Here is a 27,866-nt window from a genome sequence, read left to right as displayed (position 1 = left end):
AGCTCCGTTGTCCAAAAATAGCGCTGGATTAGGATGGTCAAGGAGAGTGAATTTTCACTGCCACTGAATAAAAGAGGCTAGCCAGTAGGCCAGGTGAGAAATAGTATGTGTGCTCAGAGCAAAGAGGTCTGGTGTATTCGTGAACAAGGAGGGTCCACAAGCATATGGCTGACCTGCTCTGGTGACAGCAGCAGCTCACTTGGTGTGCTACAGAGTTGCCAGGTGGGTGTCATAGTTCTTTGGGTCAGATATGTACCTGAATGTGCTGTACATATATGAGGCCTGCATCCTATAAAATAAACCAGGGATATATTTCCCCACTTCACCCTTCAATTAGGAGCCGCGGTGGCACAATGGGTTAAACTCTTGTGCCAGCTGAACTGCTGACCTGAAAGTCGGCGGTTCAAATCCGCAAGGCGGGGGGAGCTCCCATCTATCAGCCCCAGCTTCTCATGTGGAGACATGAGAAAAGCCTCCCACAGGATGGTAACACACCTGGGCATCCCCTGGGCAACGTCTCTACAGACAGCAAATTTCATACCAGAAGCAACTTGAAGTTTCTCAAGTCACTTCTGACATGATTAAAAAAGCCCTTCAATTATAATTAATCACATCCTGCATTTTTATTTCTAAATCCATTTTAATTGTTTTTATTATATATATATACATACATAGAAACATACAATTTTCAAAATTCAGCAGTCAAAATACAAGTATTTTCCCCAATCCCGCCACTACCACATCCACATCCACATCCCCATCCCCCCCAGCCCCGAACAGTTTACTGCATTTTTATAATTAACAAATATTTTGAAGTGGGTTTCAGTTAGCCCAGATGGGTATTTTCATTTCTGCTAACCTTTTTGAGTACCTTTCAGGGTGAGAAAGGCGGGGTAGAAATGTTGTAAATAAATAAATAAATAAATAAATAAATAACCTTGATTTCTCCCTACAGTTCAGAATAGAAAGCTTTGATTTCCCCCAAACTTTTCAGTTCATTCCTATAGAACAGAAATGGGCAACACTTGACCTCCAAAGCTGCAGCCTCCAATCTGAATGCCAAAGTCCAGCAGGAAATCACACCACTAAACTTTGACACTGCAGTAAGGAGACATGGTCTGAAGGGATAAAAAAACGGCATCCAGTCCCATACTTTGCTAACCCTCAACAGCTGAAAAGACATCACTTCCCTGCTAATAAGGTGCCAACATATCCATGAAACTCCAGTTTGGCATCAGCTGAGAAAGGGGGAGTGGCAGAGACAAGGAGGTTCAATGGTGGAAGAAGAGAGGTTTTTCTTCCCCTTACCAGATGCCTTCAAAATAGCGGCAATTCATGTTCTCCAGGTCAACATTCTGGGGGGTGACTGTGACATTTCTGGAGATGTGGATGACAGGTCGTGATCTAAAACAGAGATTGGATATTAAAATGAGAATTGGCCAGCTGTAAACAACTGGAGTCTCAAATCTTGAAAAGTCATGTGGACTGGGACACTACTTGATATCACAATTTTCTTAAGATAAGTTCAATCTAAACAGCAGATGCCTTTTTGCATAGAAGTTTGACTGTTAGTGAAGCATGGTCTTAGTTATCTGGATTTGGATTGCTGTTTACTAATAATCTAGTCCTTGGTATTCTAAAGATTATAGTTCAAGTTCCCCCATGGTAACCAGTAGCCTCAGAAAATTATTTAGCTAGTCCATTGATGTATTATAGCTAGACTTTCGAACAGTGGTCTGGGTACACTGTTGAGAACAAGAAGTATCTAAAAGATGGGGGTGGAGAGGCAGCTAGGATCTAGTGGCTGGGGCTCCAAGTGACCCAAACACTCACTGCTCAGGGCTTGTTGGAGCACTGTTGTCACTCCAGGGTAGTCGTACTGTTGCTTGACTTGACAATATACAACTGGTTCTGCCCTGATCCAAGCACTTTCTCTTGCCCTACCCAACACAGCATACTACAAATGTTGTAGATTACAGTTGTAGTCCAAATGTAGCCTGACTTCATTATCTCCAACAAGATAGGATGAAATGATCTCTCAATAAAAAAGGAAGACCACCCATTTGTAAATTTCCTGGCTAACAGATTCCTACTTAAGAGAGAGCTGTGGTAGGCAGAGAAACATGGAAATGAGGTATTATTATTATTTGAAACACAACAAGATGAGTCCACAGCAAACAAGATCACTCTGCTGGCTGTTGTACTGGATCACACGTTTGACACTTCCCAAGTGTCTAGGACTGTGTGATGTATAGGCAAATAATGCGTGCAGATCTCAGTAAAGTGGACTTTTGCAGCTGGCAGATGGTAATTTTGTCAGCACTGATTGTATTTAAGTACAGGCCAAGGACTGGGACCACCTTTACTGCCTTGTGCCAGAGTCTTTGCAGTTCGATCTTTAAATCCTCATATCGTGTCAGTTTTTCCATTTGTTTCTCTTCAATCCTGCTGTCACCTGGGACTGCAACATCAACCATCCATACTTTGTTTTTTTTAACACAATCATGAGGTCAGGAGTATTGTGCTCCAATACTCTGTCTGTCTGAATTCGGAAGTCCCAGAGTAGTTTGATGTGTCCATAATAATAATAATTATTATTATTATTATTATTATTATTATTATTATTATTTCATTAATTTCTATTCTGCTTTTTCCCATGGATGGGATTCAAAGTGACAGTAGTGATGGAAAACAAATAGGGTGAGTTGATGGGTTACAGTTTTCACTGTGCAAAATATAGTTTTCACTGAAAAATGACTGATGAGGATTTACCTCCATTTTGTTTCTTTTTTTAATGCTTACCTGTACAGGACTACTGTGTCGGAAAGTGATCCTACAAGAAGATCTGGGTACATGTTGCCATCAATATCCAAACCACCAGAAAAGGAGTAACCAAACATTTTAATGCCAACACTCTCCCCAGTCAGGATCTGTAGCGGACAAATGGGCAGAACAGGAGAGTGGGAATCACCATGTTGGAAGCTCTTTTCAGGGGGAGCACACAGAGCTCAGAAAGGAAGAGAAGAAAGACAAGCAGGGATATCAAGGCACCCAAAACCACGTATGCACCCCAAATGCAAGGCAGGGAAAAGGCTAAACAAACCTGAGCAGGTTTGGTGACAAATCCCAAATTACTGCCATGGTAGATATAGACTTTGCCATCACCATCCAGCGGAGCTCCAACCGCAAAGTCTGGAAAGAAAGTAATAGTTCACTCACGCTCCAGTGCCCCCTTCTAACTTCCTCATTTCTGTATGACAAACCTTCATAGACATGACCAGTTCACACTACACAATCATACTTGATTGCTAATGAACCACATGGTGAAGCAATCATTACCATGTTATGGTAGTATATTAAAGCAAAAACAGCTCCAACAGCATTGAACACCCCACACCCATATTTCATGCACAGTTAGCCTAGTTTCAGCCTCTTATACAACAACTTCATATTAATAGCCGACTACAGGACATATACATGCTTTCCCCTTGCCCGTTCTGTACCACAAAAACTAGGAGAGCAAAAAATGTAGATACATCCTAAGATCACTACACACTCTTACATTCTCTCTCTCTCACACACACACACAGAGTGAAACACTGGCTTTGTCAAGGTTATGAATGGATTTCTTTCTGTCTAATCCATCACAATTCTAAATACATGCATTTGGAAGTTCATCCCACTGCCAACAAAATAGACCAGTTCAAGTGCCCGCAATTGCTCCATTCCCACAAGAGCATACCTTGGAAGCCATCTTGGTTGAGGTCACCCACAGCACCCACTGTGATACCAAACATGGAGTCGTAGGAGCCGTTGAGGCGCACAGGGATGACATTTTTCAAGCGCTCTGCCTGGTTGATATACACGTAGACTGCACCTCCAATCCCTTCCTTGCGGTCAAAGAGATTTGGTGCCCCAACCACCAGGTCCATCCAGCTAGAAATAACAAGCTGTGAGTGGAGTTGCCACAGAAATACCTACTGGTCTCAAGAGTACAGCTGCCATCAAATAAGTGACTATGAGTAAATCACTCTAACCATACCACAAAATATTTACAACTGTTCTACTGTGACATATATTAGATCTACCACCACAAGATGCAGTGATAAAAGGAGGTTCAGCAAACCCGTAGGAGATAAGGCTAACAGCAGCTACTAGTCAAAAGATATATATTCTCTCCAGTATCATTTTGGACTAGATAAATCTAATCTAGTACAGGTCTTCTTATGTACCGGTAGGTGTGATCTAACATAGCTCTTCTTCTGTTCTTAATTTCTTCCCTACCGGGGGCCACCTATCTAGAAACTCTAATAATACATTATTTCTCATTTATTTCCAATTGCTAGTTCCACACCTTGCGAAATAATGAGGTTCTAAATTTCAAGCAATATTATAACTATTCCCATACAGTTCTTGTGGGTTTTTTCGGGCTATATGGCCATGTTCTAGAGGCATTTCTCCTGACGTCAGAACATGGCCATATAGCCCGAACATATAGTCAGAACATATAGAACATATAGTCAGAACATGGCCATATAGCCCGAAAAAACCCACAAGAACTGAGTGATTCCGGCCATGAAAGCCTTCGACAATACTATTCCCATATTTTCCTATAGCATTTTATGTATGTATGTATGTATGTATGTATGTATGTATGTATGTATGTTTTTAGTAGGACTGTCAACCAAGAAGGATGAAATGTTCTTGTGCTGATACCAAAAACTTGATGTGCTGAAACCAGGAAGGCCTCATTTTTCATATTACAAAGACAATTTTTTTATTAATATTGTTGCATCATGTTGCTACAGTGGCTGGTTGAAATATAGTCAACCCTCCACATTTTCTGGAGTTAAGGGCATAGGGTCATTGTTTCTCACTTTATACCCTGGCACTCCATCCACTAAATAACAGACTCTAATAATGTGGGTGGTATGGTCACATAAAGCACAAAAAATAGTAATTCAAGATCTGCAAAACTAGTATCATCAGTCATGATGATACAAGTTGCAATACCAATTGCTAATAAGAATACTAGAGTTTTCATGATTTATGCTCACAAGCATTCAACACTAAAGCAATGCAGAGTAGTTTTAGAAACAGAGAATATGCCCCTGTGCCATTCAGGAAAAAGGGCTTTTTGCCTTCATCTCAGATTCCTCACCCGTCATTATTTAGATCCACCACAGCCACAGAATAGCCAAAGGAAGAGGTAAGCTTCTCCCCTTCCAGGATAACTTCAGGAACCAGGCGGTTGACATTGTCTCGTTTCAGAATCACCACTGCTCCAGTGTGGTTGGCCCGGGGTGCCCCGGTTACAAAACTCAGCTCATTCCTCCTGATGATCCCCACTCCAGAATCCAGAGAAAATCCTGGAAGAAGAGGAAGGTGTGTTAGTCAGCAGAGAGAAGGGTGTTTCTTAGCACAGTATTAGTATTAGCAGCTGTTTGAAATTTTTAAAATGAGTTTTAAAATAGGCAGATGTTAATGCTGGTTTATCTTTTGGAACATTTGGCTCTGCTCTTGATTCTGAACTCAGGGCATGTGAGCACACACCCAAACACATGTGCACACCTGAAAACATCACCACTGCTTTGCTTACATGAAAAAAAAAAGAAAGCTGAAATGTTCACACCTTGTTTCAGGATGGTTCATATGAGGGAAAATCACATGTATCCAAAGTCAGAGGCAGACTGATTTTATTAAATCTTCAGCTTAACTTACAAGCTGGATGGAGGAGCCACAGTCTAGAAAGTATCATCAGCAGTCTCTTTGGAGCAGAAACTACTACACTGTCAGACAGAACTAATGTATGAACAACTTATGGCATGAATATCTCTAATCAGGAACAGGGAAAATGGGGATCACTCTGGCTATGGTAAGTGTAGACTTGCATTGTGCTGTCTGTTCCCCATTTAAATGAATGATGTGGGTATCCATGGAGGCTCCTGAAACCAAAGGCCCACAGTACACACAAGAGAAGCAGGGTATCAGCTGGGCTAGTTTTGTTGGGATTCAACCCCGCATTGCCCAAGTCTCAAGTCCTCAAAGAGAAGCAGTTAGTTAGTTTAGTATAGACTAAGCTTTCTCTTCCCCCATGTCTCCTCTATGATAGTTGGGAAAATATCTATTTCTTCTCTTTTCTTCTCTCTGTTTCTGCTCTCATTCTGATTAGTTGTGTCGAATGGATACTTTTTTTAGAAAACAATCTTAAATAGTTACAGAGTCAGGGGTTTGCCCCCCTCATAGCACCTCCTTGCTTCCCATGCTGAGTTATAGGAGAAGCAAGGGGTTGGAACACTTTATTAAAGCAAATCAAAACAAAGATTTTGTTTTTTAATTATCCCTTTATGTGAAATGATCTCTCTGCGGTCAGCTCTCATAAGCTCTGATAATAGTTTTGCCCTTTGCCTTCTTCCCACTACTTTGGAGGATGAGAAAGTCCAGGAATGAAGACTGGACTCTGGCCAGCGATGCATATACTGTATCATATATAAGAATTACGCAACCTCTCGTGGATCCAAAGTAAAAGGCTGCGAAACAGCAGATTGGATGGGGGGCTCTGCTCTGAAATTTGTGAAGGGGACCATCCAGAAATGGCACACAAGACCTGTCACCTTCTGAATAAGATGGAAATTAGACCCCGCACATCCCCTTTTCTCCCCTCAGCCTCACTCCTTACATCCTGAGACACCTAGATGTCTCTATCCCAGGGGTGGGCAAATTGTAGCCAAATAAATACTGTTATAATACAACTTCATGCCGTCTCCTCATTTGTTATAATGTCTAAGGTTGATGGGAGTCACAGTACAAGACTATTTAGAGAGCCACAGTTTGCCAACGCTACAGCCATAGTCCCTCTTGGGACTTAAAATGGATTAAGTGAAAAAAGACAGGCTAGGGGGAAGACCTTTCCAGAGCTCTCTATCCTCTGTACTGAAGATGCAATGATTGGTCAGGAATAAAATAGCCCCTTAAAGAGCCACGCTGGAGAGCCTGCTTTCAAACAGAAGGCGCGATACTAATTCTACCTTTGGGATGGCATATATCAGAATAACTCAGTGCCCACCCAGTTCTGAGCCATTGCGGGCAAAATGACAACTAGTGAGAAGCCAAGGGACCCTGTTACTAGTTTGCCTAAGCAGTATGCAGTGCAGGGAATGGAAAAGAGAACAAATCTGGATATGGGAGTATATCTACAGGTAGCAGTTTGATACCAATCTAAACATTCTATCATTAGGTTTTTGGTTTTTAACAAACCCAATAGGAACAGGGTACACCGCAGTGCTATTCATTTGGCCTTCCAAGTGTGACTGGGCTTTAATTCCCCTTAGCCCAAGCTAGTACTATCCATAATTAAAGATGATGAAAGTTACTAATGAAGAACATCTGTATGGCCATTTGTTTCCCATCCTTTGATGAGAGTGTATGAGGGGAGGGCCACGTGATGGACCAAGCATGGGGTATGGGATTGTATGATGTCAAATAAGGCCATCCGTTGAATGTCCTCTTCTACCTTTTAGTAGCCAAGAGCAAGTTACACAGATGCCTTCATGCAACTGAGCAGAAACAATATGAGACAAGAAGCACACAACCACAAAAGACTGCTTTGGGGTTTCCTCTCTCGTTTTACCATTTTGTCCATACTGCCTCAGCACTGCAATGGACTGTGGTAAAATCTAAACAGCCATTCTCATTCTAGCATTAAGTGCTAACTTCATTTGCTCTGCACTCTCCCAGATTATTAGTCACATCTGGACCCATCTGGATAACTGCTCAAATTATGGATTTTATTTTGAAATCCAAACCGCATTTGATATCAGATCATTTCCTGGTAATACCTATATATTATCATAATTTTTTACTCCTCCACAGCTGAATGTAGCACCTTCTCTTCTCCTGATACATTTTTGGCTTCCAGATCTATGTATACACTATGGCTGAGGTTCATACCATTTTGGAATAGTGCCCTATAATGCAGGTTGTGGTTGTTAACTTTTTGTGTTCTTGAAGCCCACCATCTGCCCCTGACTCATTTCTATCTTCAGGAAAGCTGGTTTCCTTCTGCAGTGAAAGTAATTTTTGTAATGGTGTCTAAAATGTTTACTATTGCTGTAACATGTGTCACAGTTTTCTTCATTTGATGTCATTTTTCTGCATGGCCTCCATAAACTTCTTATTCTTTTACATTTATTTAGTACTATAATGTAAATATGAGAACATGCGTGTAATGCTCCAATGGATGCACTGGGCAATTTGCCTTCAACTGGTTTTACATTTTGTTTGTTTTTATAAAATGTCCTGGATTATTTGAGATATACGCACAAGAATCTCCGTTTTCATTTCTTAAGAAAGCCAACATATAATCCAGTCAGGCTTAAGCACTTTGCAGGAAATTCACTGGAAAAATGTGGTTCTATTTCTCCCAGAAACAACTCTGTCTTAAAAGAGCTTAACTCTTAACAAGACCACATTTCAGGTTTCCAGTTCTGAATATTCTAAGGAACACATAAGTATTAAGAAAACAGAAACTCTGAGATCAAGCTCAAATCTGGTCTTTGTAGCCTTATATCCATTCCCTAATATAGCCCCACAGCACATTTCTTTCCATCCTAGATATTGTATTTTTTGTGTGTCAGGAGTGACTTGAGAAACTGCAAGTTGCTTCTGGTGTAAGAGAGTTGGCTGTCTGCAAGGACATTGCCCAAGGGACGCCTGTATTTTTTACCATCCTGTGGGAGGCTTCTCTCACATCCCCGCATGGGAAGCTGGAGTTGACAGATGAGAGTTCACCCCACTTCCTGGATTTCGGTCAGCAGTCCTGTCGGCACAAGGGTTTAACCCATTGCGCCACCGGGGGCTCCCATTCCTAGGTGTCAGCATTAAAGAACTTGTGGCCTACAGACTTTAGGTAACCCTTTTCCTAGACTATTTTTTCATCTTTCTAAGGTAACTTATTTTAATGACAATCGGCTAATTCATATTTTCTATTCTTTCAATGACATAGAGCTGTAAATTTACAAGCTTTCAGCTCTGCATATATTTTTTCTATTATGTTCCTTCTCAAATGCACAAATACACACTCACAGTATTAAAACCTTCATACTGCATTCAAATCGAAGCATATTTATTTTGGAATATGAGGAAAGCAAGCAACTATGAACAAATGCCTTCATTTCTATAGAGGACAAAGTTTTCTTCCTCATAGGGCAGGATGAATAGCATGTTCTCTGAAAGAGACACAGAAACTGTCACATTATTTACCACTTCCTGACATAGGTTTTAAAACACAAATCCAATTTCATGTCTGCAACATTCTTGATACAGATAATTCTATGCTAATCATTTCTGAATTAAGTTACACTTAGAGGTCAATCATTATTATTACAAAACTTTTCACTGATCTCCCCTCCTAGTCAACGAACATCTCATCTATTCTGTTCTGCTTCTATTGTTTATGTCTTACTATTGAACACATCTTGACAAGAAAACTCCACTATAGGTTTGCCATAAGTCAGAAACAACTTGAAAGCATACAACAACAATGACAGCAACCTTAGAAAGAGTTATGCACAGAGCTGTTTGAGAGGAGTAGTACTCAGGAGCTGTAATTTCTTGGGCCAAGGGGAGCACGGGGAATGACAAAACACAACATAAGGGGGAAACAACAGAAACTAGCTAAAAAAAGTACTGAAGGAAGGAGAGGGGCAAGGGGGAGAAACCACTGAGACGGGCACACCAACACCTTACAAACCTAAGTAGCTATTCTGGGCCACGTCTCCAACACTCCCGGGGACCCGTTCACTGGGCTCTGGCGTTTTATAGACCAGCTGGTCAGGGTCTGAGCTATCAATGTTTGTCACAAACAATATCCCTGCAAGGCCAACGGAAGGAAAGAGAGAAAGAGAAAGAGGGTTAGCAGCATGAGAAACTTTGGCACCCAGGCAGGGAAGCACCACAGAGCATTGAGCCGGACTGGCAGGACGTGGGCCAAACTCATGCCCAGCACCCTCAGCTGGGCTTCTTTCTAGCTCTACCTAACTATGATCCCCTTTGCGAACAATGGTTTGCCCATGTTGGACTTCTTAAGATCAAAAGAATAAAACCCCTGCTTATTGAGGACTCCACTACAGTGGATCTGCCCAGGGCATATTATTGGTTAAATGTATGACTCTGCTTTAAGCCATAATCCTCCCCCACTCCATCAAGGTAGTTTTTGTCTCCAGATCTGACTATGCCCTGCCCTGTGTTGGCCTGCTTGACCGCTCTGTAGTGCTTGCCCTGCTGGGCACAGCCCCATACCAAGGTAGCTGTTGGCAGGCAAGGGGATGAGCGAGGGGTCCTGGTCCTTTTCTCCCCCGGCTTCATACGGCCCGTCGTCGTAGTGACTTAAATCCAAGCCACTCAGCTCTGCCCGTATAGTCCCTGCCAAACCAAACTCCTGTTAGTGATTGGCAGGATGGAAAGGTTGCAGGGAGATGTCCAGCCTCACAGCACAGTAAGGGACCCATGTATTGTGGTACAGAAGCACTTCAGTTTATCCCCCTCTTAAATGAGACCTGAAGAAGTAACTGTCTTATTCAACAGGCCTATATGCGGCTGAGAACTGGAACATTCATTAGGGCAAAAGTGAAGAAACTTTAGCCCTCCAGATATTTTGGATGTCAGCTTCCAGAAGATCTAGGCCAGTGGTTCTCAACCTGTGGGTCCCCAGATGTTTTGGCCTTCAACTCCCAGAAATCCTAACAGCTGGCAATCTGGCTGAGATTTCTGGGAGTTGTAGGACAAAACACCTGGGGACCCACAGGTTGAGAACCACTGCCCTAGGCAGTGTGGGCAGTGATAAGAGATTATGGGGAAGTGCTGTCCAAACCATCTGAAAAACTAATGGTCCTCTGACTTCCACACCAGGGTCTTCCAAATGTTAAAGAAACAGATATGCCCAGAAGAGTTTCTCGCTTCACACATAATGGATTTGGTTTCCAACAATTCTGCCAATTTCCCTTGCCAGTAGGGAACTGAAATTTTAAACTGGCACATACTCCACTAAGGGCCATTCTACACTCTCATATAAAATCCAGATTATCTTCTTTGAAATGGATTTATATGGCAGTGTAGACTCAGATAATCCAGTTCAAATCAGATAATGTGGATGATCTTTTTTGTTCATCTGGATTGTATGGTAGTGTAGAAGGGCCTAAGTCTTCCTTGGAGTATTTGGAGGTGGACATAACCAAGACTGAGCAGCAGAAAGCCTATGATCCAATGAGCACACTCAGTATCTTTTTCCATCTCAGAACCTGTCTGACAAGCAATATTGATTGCATTGCAAAAAGGCTATAAATCATAGGAACAGCATATGATTTGAATACAGAAAATTTCCATTTCAGTCCCTAGTCTTTCCAGTAGGATTGGTGAGGGATTTCATCTGAACCCTTGGGAGGATACTACCAATCCAACTAGGATGTAGTGGAGTGACTCGGTGCTCCTTCTGTGTTTCTATGACTGACAATGAATGCAAATATGTGAATATATCATCATAACTGGCAAGAATGGTGCCAGTGGCCACATTCAATTCATTTGCTTGGAAGTTACTGCAGCTTTCAGCTGGGCTAAAAAACCAAAGTGGCCTCTATCTTGTTTAATATCCCTTGGGCTGGGCATGTTTGTCAGCTTACCCTTCCAGTTGTAGGTACCAGGTGCTCCAAACAGGATATAATGCCTATCTGCAGTAAAGCCAGTTGCCATCCCCTGCTGGCAGAAGCCAAAGCGATCGTGCCCCTGTGGCCGCCCTTCACAGAACTTCCACTCGCCACCATCAAATTCATCAGAAACCTCCAGCCCCTCGCTGAGTACATAACAGCGGCCAATTACATCTCTTGTCTCCAGAGGTTCGTTTACCCGGTTCCGTGCTTCATACAAGTGCGCACAGGTCTGGGATACATGAAAAGCGAAACAACAAGACAGTGGATTAAAAGGCATGCCATGTTAGGATTCAGTTTTGAAGAAAACTAACCTGCAAAGCAGAAAGAAACAAATCTATGTTCCCCTTAGGCACTGATATGTCTCTGTTCCTGGAATGTAGTATTTGAGGCTTCAGTGAAGGATTGCTAGGATGCTTCCAGATGGCAAATTCTTAGTATTAATCAACAAATAAACACAGGGCAGCTGCTCCATCTTTTCCTCCTTAGTGGATTTCAAGTGGAAAGTTGGAGAAAGCTGTGCAAAAAGTCAGGAAGGCTATAAATGGGAGAAGGCACTGTCTGGATCTCTCTTCAAATCCACTGAATGAGAGAAATGCAATAAAAACCTTGCCAGAAACCACCCTGGATGTGTGGAAGCCACATTGAAAGCAAACTACAGGATGTAGGAAGAAGGGTGTTTCCAACCCATGGTCAATCCTGGAGTCAAAAGGCAGAGCTGAAATAAAAGCTCACTAGGTCGGCAGGTTGTGTTGACCAGGCACAGACAGAGGGTCAGATTCCTTGCCATTGGGCTAGTCAGTCCAGAGGTATGTTATTTCCAGGGATGTTGCCCAGGGAGGGTTTAACTGATTTGACCTTGTTCCAGCCTCAGCCTATGAGACTCCTATTACCAGGTATGGATTTCTTTACACCATGTCTCCTTCTGGCAAAAGTTTGTATTCTTTGTTAGAAGAGCCCACCACACTTTTCTAATATGACACACACCTGAGGAAATGATCTGAAGTCTACAAAACCTTATGTTGTTGCTTGTAAGAAACCACAAAATCCTTTGATCAGTCTAGTCAAGAATAATGTGTTCACATGGGTTACCAGAGTAGGGATTTTTTCACCTTCATCCTGCTCTAGGGTCCTTTAGTTTCGCTACACAAAGAAGCAAAGCAGATACTTCAGATATCTTCACATACTTTGGAGAGCATGGCTCTTCTTATATGGAAAAAGTGGTGGAAATTACCCCCTTGTACCCAAGAGATGTGCAATAAAGAAGATATATCTTTCTGAAAATATCATACCCATAATAATAACAACTTATAACAAGGGTTCCCATCTCCTGCTCTAAGGGAGAGGACATACTCTAATTACACTTTGCAATCTGGGTCCAAAGGGGTTAAACAGAATGACCACCCACCCAGCCAGCCATGGCCACTGACCACAATCTTGCCGCCAGGCCCTTGGCTCTTGACGGTGACTCCCAGCCACTGGTTCTCCTTGCTCTCCTTCTTCAGATCAACTGCAAGAAATGAGGAATTTTGTCAATCTCCATTTAAGAAGTGGACTGTCTTCTGATGCAAAACACACAGAGAACGTTATTCTCTCTTACTATAATAGGCTAGAAGGTAGCCAAGCACATTTAGGACTCACATGATAGGTAAACTAAGAACCAACTACACATGTTACACAAGAGATCTGTGGGTGGGCGCTCTACTGCATTTCCTTTTTGTTGGAGATCATTCCATGCATGGAACTCTGTTTGGGTTAAGGTCACCGAATGGGGAAGGAGCTTAACTTCACCCACAAATCTACTTCTTTTGTTCAAATACTCCCAAAGCATCTACAGCCAGTCCCCAAGTTACAAACATCTGACTTACAAATGACTTGTAGTTACAAACATGGGCGAGACAACAGGAAGTGAGAGAAATCTACCCCCAGGAAGGGAAATCCACTCCTGAAAAGGTTACCATGCGGAAAAGGTGTCTCCACTGAAGTTTTATCACCGATCCTTGTTTCCACAACAAGCCACATTTTTCAAAATTTCAAATTTGTGTGTGCATGTGTGTGGCTGGGGTTGCACTTTAAAAAGTGCCAGTTCTTCAAATTAAGAACAAACCAACAGAACTTGTAATTTATTTTGTAATTTATAACTGCCTGTATTAATTGTGCATAGGAGGAACACATACAAATTCAACACTAACAGCAGCTCCAGAGGGGGTAACATGGAGTTGGAGCTACAAGGTGAGAGGGAAAGTTACATTATCACACAATGATTGAATCTCGTTTAAGAGAGGAAATTGGGGTATATATAAATATAATAACAAGAACAACAACAACTATTGTTCCAACCGAGATTATGAATATTGAATAAACATCAAGTAAAGGGTTCTGGTGAGCTCCATTTGAAGCTCTTCCTCATCACACCCTTATCCCATAAATAGCACATATCCAATCTCTACTGAATTGGAACAGATGTAGATCTTAATTAACTTCAGTTCATCTAGTGCCAAATTTCTAAAACATAAGGCCTTGAAGAGAAAACCTTTCCACAAACCACAGAATGTGGATAATGAATGGGCATCCACAGGTTGTACATACAGCCAACTGTTCATTTTTGGCCATGTTTTCCACATCCTAATGGTCCTTTGGCCCCATTATGAGAAAAACAGTGTTTTGACTTTAAACCAGTAGGAATGTATATGCATACACAGACAGAGAGATTTTTAAACAGATGCATATTCCTAGAAACCCCCTGGAGGCATTAATCTAGTTGTAAACAAAGATAAGAAGCAAGAAACCGCTTTGTTCTAAAGAAAAATGGTGTTCTTAAAAGAGCACAGCCTTTTTAAAACCTCTGTTGTAGCAAAGGTAAGACCTAAGGTTATGTATGGCCCAGATAAGTTTGGGTAACAATCTAGACCCCCAACCCTGGGAACTTGCTGACCCCGTCTCTAATTTCTGACCATGAGAGCAGGAGGCAATAGTTATATTGAGATATTTTACATGTTCAGTGATGGTTTTTTTTCCTTAATTTTGATTCATATATTCTTCACCAGAGTACTGGTACTGAATGAAACAGGTTCCAGGCACATTCCTTGCCTTGTGCACAAATGACACCATACATAGGAGGTAAAGGTGTGATCTTCTACTTGAGGAATTGTGGCTGTTGTAATTCAAAAAGTAATTTTATCAAATTCTGGAGGGGATTGTGTCCAATTTACATTTGGAGGTAATCCCAGATTAAGCCTGATCCATATCCAATACTGAATGACAGTTTATGTTGTTTTCATTCAAACCAACGCAACCAGGCTGCTTCCTTACCTCCCTCATCAATAGTCAGGCGTTTGCAATCATTGGTCTCGTGAGTCAAGGGACAGGCAAACAAGCCACCAGTCCTGTTGGCCTTTTGACCTGGCAAAGCAGCAGCCTGTGGTGCTCCCACCAATAACCTGAAAGAAAGCAGAATATGGAATTCAGGGGACCAGAAAGCTTGGAGAAGTTCATTTACGGGGGAGAAAATGCCTCAGTTCCGTTGTCTGTTATGAGCCTGTACTACCCATGCAATATAGGGCAGCCCTATCAATAAAGAGGAAAAAACCTTTTTCCCACAATAAATCTCTTTTCTTCTATTTATTGTCTCGTGCAATTAAGGTATACTATGTGGCTGTTTTCAAATGTCATTTCATGTGAATATTCAAGGAAGTACCCTCTCTACTTAAGGAGGAAAAGTAACTCTAGCCATCTCCTCAATGCTGAACCGAGTATTTATATTCTTGTTTTAAAAGTCCAAGGTTTGGACGAAATATATATATTAAAGGTATAATGCTGAGAGCTAATGTGGAGACTAGGGTTCAAATCCCTTGTTCAGCCATGGAAACCCCCTGGTCATCTTGGACAAGTCATACTCTCTCTTAGCCCCAGAGGAGACCAAGGCAAACCCCTTAAGAACAAATCTTGTCAAGAGAACCCCCTTCAGAGTGTCACCTTAGGGTCACCATAAGGCAGAAATAACTCGAAGGCACACAGCAACAACTGTTGTATTCTTTAAAAGACAATAAGGATATTTTACATTTTGTGCAAAAACACTAATTGCCAAGGGAATTAAAATCTATGATAACAAAAGATGGACTGCATGATTTATAGTAATTTGTAGTTATGCTAATTTGAAGTTGAATGGATATTTTGCATTCTTTCTGAAACCTCTCTTAACTTCTGTTGCTTATGGAGAAATGCAAAACAACAACAAACAAACAAAACAAAACTCAATGCGAGACAGTGAAACCTCCTTAGGAAGGTGTCTTCTGTGTCACAGCATTTGATCCATTGATTACAGTTTGGGCAGTTCTGACGGGAAGCTTCTTTGTAGGTATTCAGGCAAGACTTTTTCCTATCCCTCTCTGGCGAACCCTGGTGATCTCAAGTCCAAGTAATAACCAATTGGTCTAACCCAGTGGTTCCCAATTTTTTTTTACCAGGGACCACTCTCCAACATTAGTGCTAAAAGGGTTATGAATCAGTTTTTGGTCTACTTTAGATTTGGTTAAGTTATTTGGGGTGCTGATTCAGAAAACTGCATTGGATAGACCATATCAGCTCTAGTATCTGATACAGAACATATGCCATCCTGTAGTCACCATCTGCTCGCCCACAGAAAACCATATTTAATAGGCCTCAGCATTGTAAGAGGGTTTTGTGAGACTAGTCACTCTCGTTGCAACGATGTAGTAATGCTGAGACTGTGAACCATATTTTAGTTTTTGTGGACTACTGGTGGTCCACAGACCACAGGTTGGGAACCACTGATCTAACCCTACCTAGTATTAAAATTATACAAAACTGAATTTGTTCTGATTTCATAACACTCTTATCCCGCTTCAGGTGCGTGAGACTGGCCAGTTATTCACGTTTTCACACCTACCCAGTTTTACAATATAATCCTCCATACTTAAACGTAAGCCCAGTTGAGTTCAAATGCCTTTAAGGGACAAAACATGCAAAATGAAAAGCAGGCAACACTAATTTAAAATCGGGACTGAATGTCAGGAATGGAATGGGAGGACTTAATTGGAGCAAAAATAGAGGAAAGCTGAGAGTTTACTCAGAAACAGTTTTCAATAGAAAAGAACAAAGCAAAACAAACTCTACATCCATGCCCCAAAGCGTAGGTTGAATAGTTCAGAGCAAGAAATGATAAGAAGGGGAGCTGTCCCAGCACAAAAATGGGACATGGAAGAAAGTTAGACTAATAGACAACACAGCAAATACAAAAAATGCGTGCAGAAGGGAATAATGATGGATAAAAAAACTGGGAACTGGTTTTCTACTGAGGTAGCTATACCTGCCTGTCTCCTCTTCCCTTTCTATGTGCTATGCCACAGAGAGTTTCAAGATCCTCATCCACCCTAGGCCATCCTCATGCCATTAATGTGTTTCATGTAAATACCAATTTGTTAAATGCAAATGCAAATCAAATTTTATCACAGCCACTCTTTATTTTTATTTTATTTGTTTTGGTGTGGGAGAATGGAGGAGGCAGTGAGCAGCAGCAGATCTTTTGAGTTTTCCATCAGGATATAAGGAAACATCTGATCTGAACCATTCAAATGCATGCCCAACACCATTGCAACACTGACATTCATCACCTGTTGCTGGATGTCTATCACAGTTGTCTGTCACCCCTCCCTCCCTCCCTCCCTCCCTCCTTTTTCAGCTCCTGGGATTCTTAGCTAAGGACATAATGTGATTTGGAGCAACCCCCCAAACGATTTCATGCTTGCCTCTCAAAACAAAGCAGCCCTTGCCTCAAAGTCCTGCCCAGTCACATGCCAGAGCTAGATCCAAGAATATAAGGTTCACGGGCTGAGAACCATTTTATATGGTTTGCTGTTTGCCTATAAGCCATTCAGTTGTATCCTATTCTTGTCTGTAGTCACAATACATATATAGTAACAGTGGCTTGCATATATAGTTACAATCAGCTTGTCCTTAACATTCCTTAACTGTTGTGTCATATACATCTCATAACAGAAAAATAGACCTCACAACCTCTGAGCATGCCTGTCATAGATGCAGGCAAAATGTCAGGAGAGAATGCTTCTAGAACATGACCATATAGCCTGAAAAACCCACAACAACCCAAAGTAGTTTTTCTTTGTACTTTCAATACACATTAATGGAAACCCCAAGGACTCTAATCTAGTCTTCTCCATAGGAATTATTGCACTACACAGTCATAAGGAGGCATCACACCTGAAAGGCAGCCCTGGGGAGAAAGCTGGTTGAAACTGTGTTGGTGGATATAGAAACAGCACCAGTAAAGTACGATTGTTAATTAAGATGGATTGCAAAAACATTGTCTTTTGTGTGTGCATATACATGGAGCAGAAAACTATAGATGATTTCTAATAGGAAGGTCACACATTTGCAATTATACTGAAGTATTTGTTGCGTAGTGGTTTGAGCATTGGGCTATTCTGGAGACCAGAGTTTCTTTCCCTGCTCAGCCATGGAAACTCACTGGATGACCCTGGGCAAGTCACACTCTCTCAACCCCAGAAAAGCTTAGGGTACCGTTAAATCAGAAATGATTTGAAGGCAAACAACATCAACAATTTATAACAAAGGTGGTAATCATCTTTGGACTGCCAGTCTCAGCACTCCTTGTCAATTGGAGAGAAACACTGAGAGTTGCAGTGTTTGTAGAGCCATATGATTCCCTGTCCTGATTTCTGGTAAGATATTTTGAATCATTGTGAAAAACGGGCTAAATGAGGGTGAGTATTCACAGAAAGATATGTAGTTTATTAGAGAATCTATGAACTGCAGAAAAAGAAGAATCAGCTTCCTTCCCTGATGATCTAGGAATGGATCAAAGCTTAAAGCCCTGCTGAATGTTTATCTAATGTTCCTGTGAGGTAGCTAGTGTTTTGAGGAAAAGTTTGTCACCTGCATCCACTGTTTCCTATTTCAACTAGGCCTGTTTTGAAACTGGCGCAAAGTGCTGAAGTTCAAATCAGCAGTGGTCGCTGTGGTTCCACATGCGATCCACCCAAACAGCATTATTCTGGCTCCACAGCAGTATTCACAGACTCCAGGGAGAAGACTGCCTTTTTCAAAGAGTACAAACCCTTCAACAGCCCTTGTGGATGTCAAATCCTTTGGGGAATGAAGCTTGCAGAGGCCAATCCTTTCTCCCCACACCCAGCTTCCTGCTTCTCCTCCTCTCAGGGACCAGATGCTCTTCCCACTGGGATGTCCAAGCTTCTTGACAGAGATTTTTCCATGAAGATGGCCAAAGGAGTGTCTGAGTTGAAACCTCTCCCTGTGTACATGTATTTTTGTAAATATTTTGGGTCCATAGCAGCATGTCAGAATCCAACATAACTGTGCATGCCAGGAAAGGTTACAAAACTTAATATGGGTAACCTGTAGAAGGAAGTCAGATGCCAGAATACTTCAAAACAGGGCAAAATAATGATGGGTGGATCAACATATCCACCTACACACCATAGCCAATACAATAATTCAGCATGGCTGAACAGCTGCACTGGTTCTTCTATCTGGGCTGTGCCAGGAACAGGGAAGTCCCAGCCAAGTTACCCGCCTTGCTTGGTCTTGTTTCCCACTGCACAGTTCTATGGCAAAGCAAGTCTCAACTTGATCTTTCAGACCATAGATCAGGGGTCCTGAAACTTTTTAAACAGAATGCCAGGTCACAGTCCCTCAAACTGTTGGAGGGCCGGATTATAATTTGAAAAAAAACATGAATTCCTATGCACATTGCACATATCTTATTTGTAGTGCAAGAACATTTAAAAACAATACAATAATTAAAATGAAGAACAGTTTTAGCAAATATAAACTTTCAATGGGAAGTATGGACTTGCTTTTGTCTGACAAGATAGGATTATTGTTGTTGTTGTTGTTGTATGCTTTCAAGTCATTTCAGACTTCGGTTGACCCTGAGTGAGGGCCGGGTAAATGACCTTGGAGGGCCGTCTCTGGCCCCTGGTTGTTAGTTTGGGGACCCCTGCCATAGATGATCCACCTCAGCTTGATCTTCTAGACCATAGATGACCCATCTCTCTAGAATGATTATTTTATTAATTATGATTCATTAATAATTTTAAATACAGTACTGTAGATTTTTTTTTCCAAAATTAATCCACCAGCAATGAATTTTAAAAAATTGAACAGGCATTTGATTTTCCAAGTTGCCATTCATATGGTATTTTACTTTCTTAAAAATTATTGAAGTTTTATATAGTGGTTTATTTAATTTTAAACTTTAGCATCATCATGCTATTCAGATATATCTTGTCTCAACTAAAGATCGGACCCACCTTGGTTTCCATGTCAAGACAAAGAAAGATTATAGATAAAAGAAAAGAAATAAACAAATACATTTTATCAACGTTCCTTCTTTTTTTTCAATGGACTAAAAGTAGCAGATGGGATTTTCTTCCTCCAGCGGTAGCTGGTGGCTTCTGTCTCATTCTGCAGTGTAGAATGAATGCATTTTTAAAGATACCATAATGATTAACTTACATTTTCCAAGTCCCAGTGCAATATTCTAAACACTACATGAATTTAGGATACACACAAAACACACTTATTAAGATACACACACCAGTCTGTGTAGGCAGCTTTACAACAGATGCAAAGGGATGAATGATTCATGACTAGTGTCCAACAGAATAAGGGAAGTGGCCACTGGGTGAGGCTGAACCACGAAAGAGAGCAAACAAATGGAGCAAGGAGTGAATACTAGTCATCTTCCTGAGATGCCATGTAAAAATTTTATATCTGTCATCATATTTGAATTGCTGAGCATATCAATATTTATTTTTAAATGTAGTCCCTGATGTCTGATGGAGCACTTGAAACATGATCCCCTCTCGCTTTAATCTTAATAATAAACTGACACTGGTTCTTATACAATGCATCTCTACTGGCATAGCTGTTTGGTCTGAGTTTTTTTTCATGCAAAGCAGCTCAGATCTTGAATTGAGATAAGATGTATCTGAACCGGGAGCCTCCAGTGGCACAGTGGGTTAAACCACTGAGCTGTTGATTTTGCTGATCGAAAAGTTGGTTGTTCAAATCTTGGGAGTGGGGTGAGCTCTCGCTGTTAGCCCCAGCTTCTGCCAACCTAGTAGTTCGAAAACATGCAAATGTGAGTAGATCAATCGGTAGCACTTCTGCAGGAAGGTAACGGCACTCCATGCAGTAATGCCAGCCACATGCCCTTGGAGGTTTCTATGGACAACACCAGTTCTTCGGCTTAGAAATGGAGATAAGCAGCATCCCTCTGAGTCCTTTTCAACTAGACTTAATGTCAGAGGAAACCTTGACCTTGACCTTTTACCCTCCATTACCGTTTTCCTTCACTTACATCAAAACTTTCACAGAACATATACATGCAGAAATCTCTATAGTTTTAGAGGATCTTCAAAAACAACAGGCAAAAGCTGTGAAAACAGTATGTACAACTATGCATTCTCCTGCACAATTGTGCAAAGCACAGAGGAACCTACAAAAGCATGAACAATCCTAAAACTGTTCTCTGGTTGGAATGAGAAAAAATATAATTTCTGGCCTAATACTAAACTCCAGTAACCTACGGATGTGAGAGCTGGACCATAAGGAAGTCTGAGTGAACGAAGATAGATGCTTTTGAACTTTGGTGTTGGAGGAAAGTTCTGAAAGAGCCTTGGACCACCAGAAGATCCAACCAGTCCATTCTTCAGGAAAGAAAGCCTGACTGCTCATTGGAGGGAAGGATATTAGCGGCAAAGATGAAGTATTTTGGCCACATCATGAGAAGAAAGGAAAGCTTAGAGAAGACAATGATGCAGGGGAAAATGGAACGAAAAAGGAAGAGGGGCCGACCAAGGGCAAGATGGATGGATGGCATCCTTGAAGTGACTGGCTTGACTCTGAAGGAGCTGGGGGTGGCCACGGCCAACAGGGAGCCCTGGCGTGGACTGATCCATGAGGTCACAAAGAGTCAGAAGTGACTGAATGAATAAACAACAACTAAACCCTATACAGTAGTATACCATAAACTCTTCACTGACTTGATAGTAATGAAAAGCAAATGGAAGGCAAATAAAGAGGAACTTAATATAATTTAACACGATTTCACTGTATTATAAAAACAGCTTTATGAATGCTGTATTATTTCTTCAAATGTTTTGCTGGTTGCTTGAGTTCAGATTTGATGAGACTCTACTGTATAATCTACAACAATTTTATGTATGTATGCGCACACATATTTTAATCACAATACTAATGTCAAATTCACAGCACGACATTCATTTCTGTCTTAAGAGCTCAGAAGCAGAGGCGGCACATGGGCTAGGTCTTTCTTTGTTTGGAGCAATGTTCATGAATAGCTGGGGCAGAATGACTTTCATTTTTTTTTAAATTATCTGGTGCCTGAAGAGGACTGGGAAGAAACAAGCACAATATAAAGGCCAGAACAACTGTTGGAGTGGAGAAGGGACACTGCTCATTGCTTTGAGTGAGGTGCACAAATGTACTGTGTTCACCAAACAGTACAAACCAATGCACCTCTAATCAAAACTAAGTTGTCCTGAATTCAAAGAAATAATGTGGTGACATGATTGGGAAGGGAGAATTTTGGGGGGAGGGAGAGGAGAAAAAGGGGTAGTTTCAGACAGAAAGTAGGTTTATTTAGGAAAATAATGAATGAAAAAATTGACATCGACACAGAAATTTGGCTTCAGTGGTTAGAGAAGCCACTGAAATCCACGAGCATGTGAACAATTTCAACAGAAAGGAGGAAACAATGAAAATGAACAAAATCTGGCTACCAGTACTAAAAATCTCTAAAACCAAGACAGTATATAAAGAGGAGCACTCAAAAAGCAGGGGAATTCCAGACATGAATCAATTTAAGGCCAGCTAGCACCTCCCAACAAAGGATTCCCCAAGCAGCAGGCAGCTAGGCTTTGAAGCTGCAAAACCATTACATGCTAATCAAGGTGGCCATTTGCAACATTGACACCTGCCTCAAGCAGACAAGAGTTCCTTCTCCCACGCTGGGCATTATTCCACAGATATATAAACCTCACTTGTCTAGTTTCCAACAGACCTCACAACCTCTGAGGATGCCTGCTATAGATGTGGGTAAAATGTCAGGAGAGAATGTTTCTGGAACATGGCCATATAGCCCAGAAAACTCATAGCAACACAGTCATTCCAGCCATAAAAGCCTTCGACAACACAAATGACTAGAAGTCACAGCAAGTTTTAAAAATCTGATCAAAAGTTTCCAGCACTCCTAACGGTTTGTTGGCCAGCCTTTGCTTCTGTCAATAAGTAAAACAGGCATCACAGTCACACATGAGCTGGCTTTCAAACAAGGGGCATTCCTGCTCCTGTGTTTCACTGTGGCAATAAAAGGCAATAAAAGGAGGGGATTCCCTTGGTTTTCAAATATATATTGTCTCTAGAGCCTGGAAAACTCACTTTTTTTTATTACAGCTCTCGCCAGCTATGACGCTTGGGGGTTCTGGGGCTTGTAGTCCAAAAATAACTGTTTCCAAACTCCGATCACAACATCACACATTAAGTAGTGTTGAACCAATAAAAATCCTTTCCCGTCACTGTTTCAGATTAGGCAGAGATTTGATTTAGCATGCTGATTAAATGTCAGCTGAAAGCCCACCGAGGAAAGTAGCCAGATAGGATCAACAAGTTTCCTTTCGGGTCCTCTTTGCCAGGAAACCCCAGATGGAAGAGATGTATAAAATGTTTCCCATTTTACATACAGTTGAAGAAGAATGTGTCTGAAAGCCTCTAGTTTTATTTTTTAGGTTTAAGCAGAGCTGACAGCTAAAAACATGGCTAGACCTTCATCAACAGAATTAATGGCATTAACCTATAGAATGACTCTCCTAATGTTTACAGCAAGGCTAAAGGGTGGGATTGAATTTCAGTTAAATTCCCAGTGGACAGTGTGTGTATGTCTGCCCCGTGAATTTCATAGGGTTTTGATAGGCAAGGAATACTCAGAGGTGGTTTTTCCAGTCCTTTCCTGCAGCACCTGGTATTTGTGGGTAGTCTACCATCCATGTAATAATCAGGGCTAATTGTGATTAGTTTCCAAGATCAGATGGAACTGTTGCCTTTAGGGTATATATGTGGACAGCAACAAATTTACACGTGGTTGTGGTCCCACTGGCCATTCTATAGTTTCAACGTGATCATGCTCAATTTTTGAACTCTAATTTAAGTAAGAATTACCCACCTCAGGGCTAGTCCACACAGCCATATAACCCAGAATATCAAGGCAGAAAATCCCACAATATCTGCTTTGGGTTATCTGAATCCACACTGCCATATATTCCAGTTCAAAGCAGAAAATGTGGGATTTTATTCAGCTGTGTAGAAGGGTCCTCGCTCTCTCTATCAGGGGACAACCAAGCACAAGCTGGAAGACCATCAAATGATGATATTGGAGAGAAAGGATCATAACCACCTAAAGAAACCTAGCAGACCAGATTCAGATTCTCTCCCACACTTTTCAATAATAAATGTGGTTGCATTGATGAGACTGGATAGGTTGAATCCTGCTTTTTTTGTCCCAGGACAAGGCTAGACTATCTCAGCTGTTCAGAAGATTAATACTATTTTCTTTCTTTTGATTCATGTATCTCAAACTGGCCTCTAGTTCCTAAATGGAGTATTACCTGATAATTCATACTTTCTCAGAAATAGTAGCTGAAGCAATGGCAGGATCATTCCACTCTGGAAAATATGTCTCTGGAAAATTTCAGCGCCGAAGGGTAGGGATTTGTATTCAACTACCTGTCCTCCACCCTTATTGAAACTTTATACATAGAGACTAGAGCTTCAAATATAAGGGGGCACTCAATAAAGAAAGGCTTAGCAACCCTTCTGTGCAGCTTTGCCCTGGCATGGCAGAGGATCCGACAGCAAAATGTTATCTTGGGTGCTGATCTGACGACAATCTAATTAGAGGGCTGTATTGGTAATGAAGCACCCAATGAGCACAGCTGTGTCAATGCCAGGAAGTGGTGCACATAATAAAAAGTAGCCTCTGAGTAATTAATCTCCAAGAAATGATGAGCCATCATGGTGAGTAAGAGAAAAGATGGATGTACCAGAAGAACAACCCTGTCCTTGATTTTGTTTACAATACCCGTTTGGAACGCTATGGATTCCACTTCAACGGCCATGGCTGAATCCTGGAGAGTTTGTATTTTGGTCAGAGGCACAAGAGGAGCACTGGCTGAGCTTTACATATTCCTCCCTCTACTGCCAATCCCAGGATTCCTTAGAAGGGAACCATGGAGGTTAAATTGGAATTAGTGTTATAATAGTCTGCAAAACCTTAGCCAAACAAACCCTTTTGATTTCAACAGTCCCTCTGCAATAAAAATCACTATAGCCTGGCCAATTTACAGTCTGTAAAGAACCAACAGCCCTCTCCAGAGCTGCTCCGAATGTAGTCTAGAATGGGTTCAAGTATGCAGTACACATGGCTGGGGACATAGAAGAAGAAGTGTCTGGCCAGAGAGTAAGAGTCAGTGCGGTATAACAGTTTGCACATTAGACTAAAGACTAGGCTTTGAATCCCTGCTCAATTACGGAAGCCCACTTGGTGACCTTGAGCAAGTCACATCATCTCAGCCTAGGGGGACACAATAGCAAACGCAATCTGAACAAATGTGGCAAATAATAAAACCCCGTAGTAGGGTCACTTTAGGATCATCTAAGTCAGAAGTAACTTGAGGTTAAACAACAACAGTGACCCAAAGGAGACAAATTGGGACTGAGTTTTCAAGAGTCTACAGTTGGGTTGGGAATCATGCAGTTCTCCAGATGTTTGTGGATTGCAATTGTCAATGTCTTGCAATATGAGCTATGCTAGCTAAGGCTGGAGGGACATGGCATCCCCACTCCTGATCAAAAGAAACAGGCAAAGGGCATTCTGGAATAATTACACCAGCTCCCCAAATGAGTCCTAAATAGGCACCAAGGCACAGTGTCATTCAGAAGTCAGAAACAATCACAGAAGAGAAATCAAAAGGAAAATCAACCTCAATGACAGCTGTCCCACCGCTGCGACACTTTCACCTTATATCCTAATGGGCTTTTGTTAGGAAGGTACTTTCTCTGCAGAGAGGATGCATGTTGAGGTCATAACATTTGTGCAGCTGTTGTGGTTTCTGCACATAAAGCGCATATGCATTTGCACTGTCCTAATGGGATGAAATCAATACAATTTGTTTTCCCCTATAATGCAGCTCATCCTATGAAGCCTCTGAAAACAGGATAGAACCTGCATGTGTCATATGAAGCCCAGGAAAACAATTTGTTCTTCACTTTAACAACCGCAAATCCACCAAAAGCAAAGTAAAAAAAAAAAGTGGTTTGGCTCAAAACAGAAAATAACAGGTGTGCACATCTGCCCACAAGCCAGTGTTTGCAATGCTGTTCTTTTGTGTATTTTGGGGGGGGGGGAGTGTTGCTTAATTCCACCCCAGTCTCAAAACACATGTATATGCATGTAGGACAGGACAGTTTAACATATGGAAGCTCAGAGATCTCTCTGAACAGTTGTGCAAACAGTCCTTTGTATCTGAAAAGCATGACTTCAGAACAGTGACAATGCATATTACCGTAACTGGGATTGAGGGGGATTTCGTAGTTATCACTAATTCCGGACTACAGTTCCCACAAGTCCTGAGCTGGACATGCTGGGTGAAGGAGACAGGTATTACAGGCAAAACATCTTGAGGAGCAAAGGTCCCCTCCTCATAGAGAATGACTTTACGAATTCCAAACTCCTCATTAATGTAATCTTTTTTTCCAGTTAACCAGAACAGCATGAAAATGTGAGCTTTTTGTTTAATCAACACCAGCATGACAGTATTAATTATGGAGGGAGTTTTTTTTATTGCCAGTATAGTTTCTTTTTGGTATGACTTTAAAGAAGCTAACCATAAATCAGGAAAGTTAAGTTCTACAAGGTCATAACAAAGAGAGCAGTAGAAAGACACTCCAAAAGTGTTAATTCACATGCAGCTCAGAAGTGTAATGAAAGGTGTAGATACTGACCCAAGAGTTAGGAGTAAATATAATCATAGCTAGAGTGAAATATTAGTGAAAATTGTAACTAGCAAGCATTCCTCCCCCATTTTCTCTTGGCTCCCACACCTCACCCTGCAACACTGCAGTCCCTGTTCCTATGATTGCGTTCACCAGGAATTCCCATTTTGAACCCGCTACTATAGCTCTGGCTCAGGGAAGAGGGTAATTCAGCTACAGGAAGGAGCCAGAGTGGCGAAGAAGGGGGGGGGGGACAGGGAGAGAGCGAGATGGTAAAAATAAACAGGAATTCACTCAAAATAACCCAGCCTTCAGCATGTCCTAAAAAGGAGGGGGGGGGGTAGAAATATTCATACCGCTGTGCATGTGTGTGTGCATGCATGTATGCTTTCTGCCCATGGGGTATCATCAGTGTTCCAGAATTCAAGGAACATGGAAACTGCACCACCCACAAACACTTTTCAGGTATTTGATTGGAAGTGTCCACACCCAAATCTCCAACATATCCTCCTCCCAACAAACCTTTCCTGAGATTATGAAAAGAGATGTGAGGGGGACACTATGGGTACACCTACATGTTAGAGTTAATGCAGTTTGACACAACTTCAACTACCATGGTAGGGGCCCTTGGTGGCGCAATGGATTAAACCCTTGTGCCGGCAGGACTGAAGACTGATAGGTTAGATGTTTGAATCTGGAGAGAGTGCAGATGAGCTCCCTCTGTCAGCTCCAGCTCCCCATGCGGGGACATGAAAGAAGCCTCCCACAAGGATAGAAAAACATCAAAACATCTGGGCATCCCTTGGGCAATGTCCTTGCAGATGGTCAATTCTCTCACACCACAAATGACTTGCAGTTTCTCAAGTTGCTCTTGACATGAAAAAAACTGCCAAGGCTCAATGCTATGGGATTATGAGAGTTGCATTTTTACAATTTCTAAAGCCTTCTCCATCAAAGAGTGCTGGTGCCTCACTAAACTACAAATCCCAGGATTCCACACCATTGAGCCAAGTCAGTTAAAAAGTGGTGTCAAACTACATTTTACAATGTAGATACACCTTATGGCTACCA

General features: G+C 41.6%; 1 protein-coding gene across 5 annotated transcripts in view; it reads right to left on the bottom strand.

The window, feature by feature from the left end:
- The window catches only part of ITGA7 (integrin subunit alpha 7), a 55,213-nt gene that overhangs the window by 16,092 nt on the left and 11,255 nt on the right, over window positions 1-27,866 (bottom strand). For 2 of the 5 annotated variants that reach the window (XM_060763937.2, XM_060763933.2), the window contains exons 2-10: window positions 15,012-15,139; window positions 13,130-13,209; window positions 11,676-11,931; window positions 10,300-10,422; window positions 5,162-5,369; window positions 3,743-3,936; window positions 3,104-3,192; window positions 2,803-2,930; window positions 1,309-1,404 (exon numbers count right to left, since the gene is read on the bottom strand). In XM_060763937.2, coding sequence (XP_060619920.2) covers window positions 1,309-1,404; window positions 2,803-2,930; window positions 3,104-3,192; window positions 3,743-3,936; window positions 5,162-5,369; window positions 10,300-10,422; window positions 11,676-11,931; window positions 13,130-13,209; window positions 15,012-15,139 — 1,302 coding nt within the window. Of the gene's footprint in view, window positions 1-1,308; window positions 1,405-2,802; window positions 2,931-3,103; window positions 3,193-3,742; window positions 3,937-5,161; window positions 5,370-9,751; window positions 9,872-10,299; window positions 10,423-11,675; window positions 11,932-13,107; window positions 13,210-15,011; window positions 15,140-27,866 lie in introns of those variants that run through there. The other 3 variants (XM_060763939.2, XM_060763934.2, XM_060763938.2) reach the window with 3 other exon arrangements.

This window comes from Anolis sagrei, chromosome 2, assembly GCF_037176765.1.
Source record: "Anolis sagrei isolate rAnoSag1 chromosome 2, rAnoSag1.mat, whole genome shotgun sequence".
Classification (NCBI taxonomy): Eukaryota; Metazoa; Chordata; class Lepidosauria; order Squamata; family Dactyloidae; genus Anolis; species Anolis sagrei.
The sequence above is the reverse complement of the archived record's forward strand: the minus strand, read 5'-3'. Positions and strand labels throughout refer to the sequence as shown.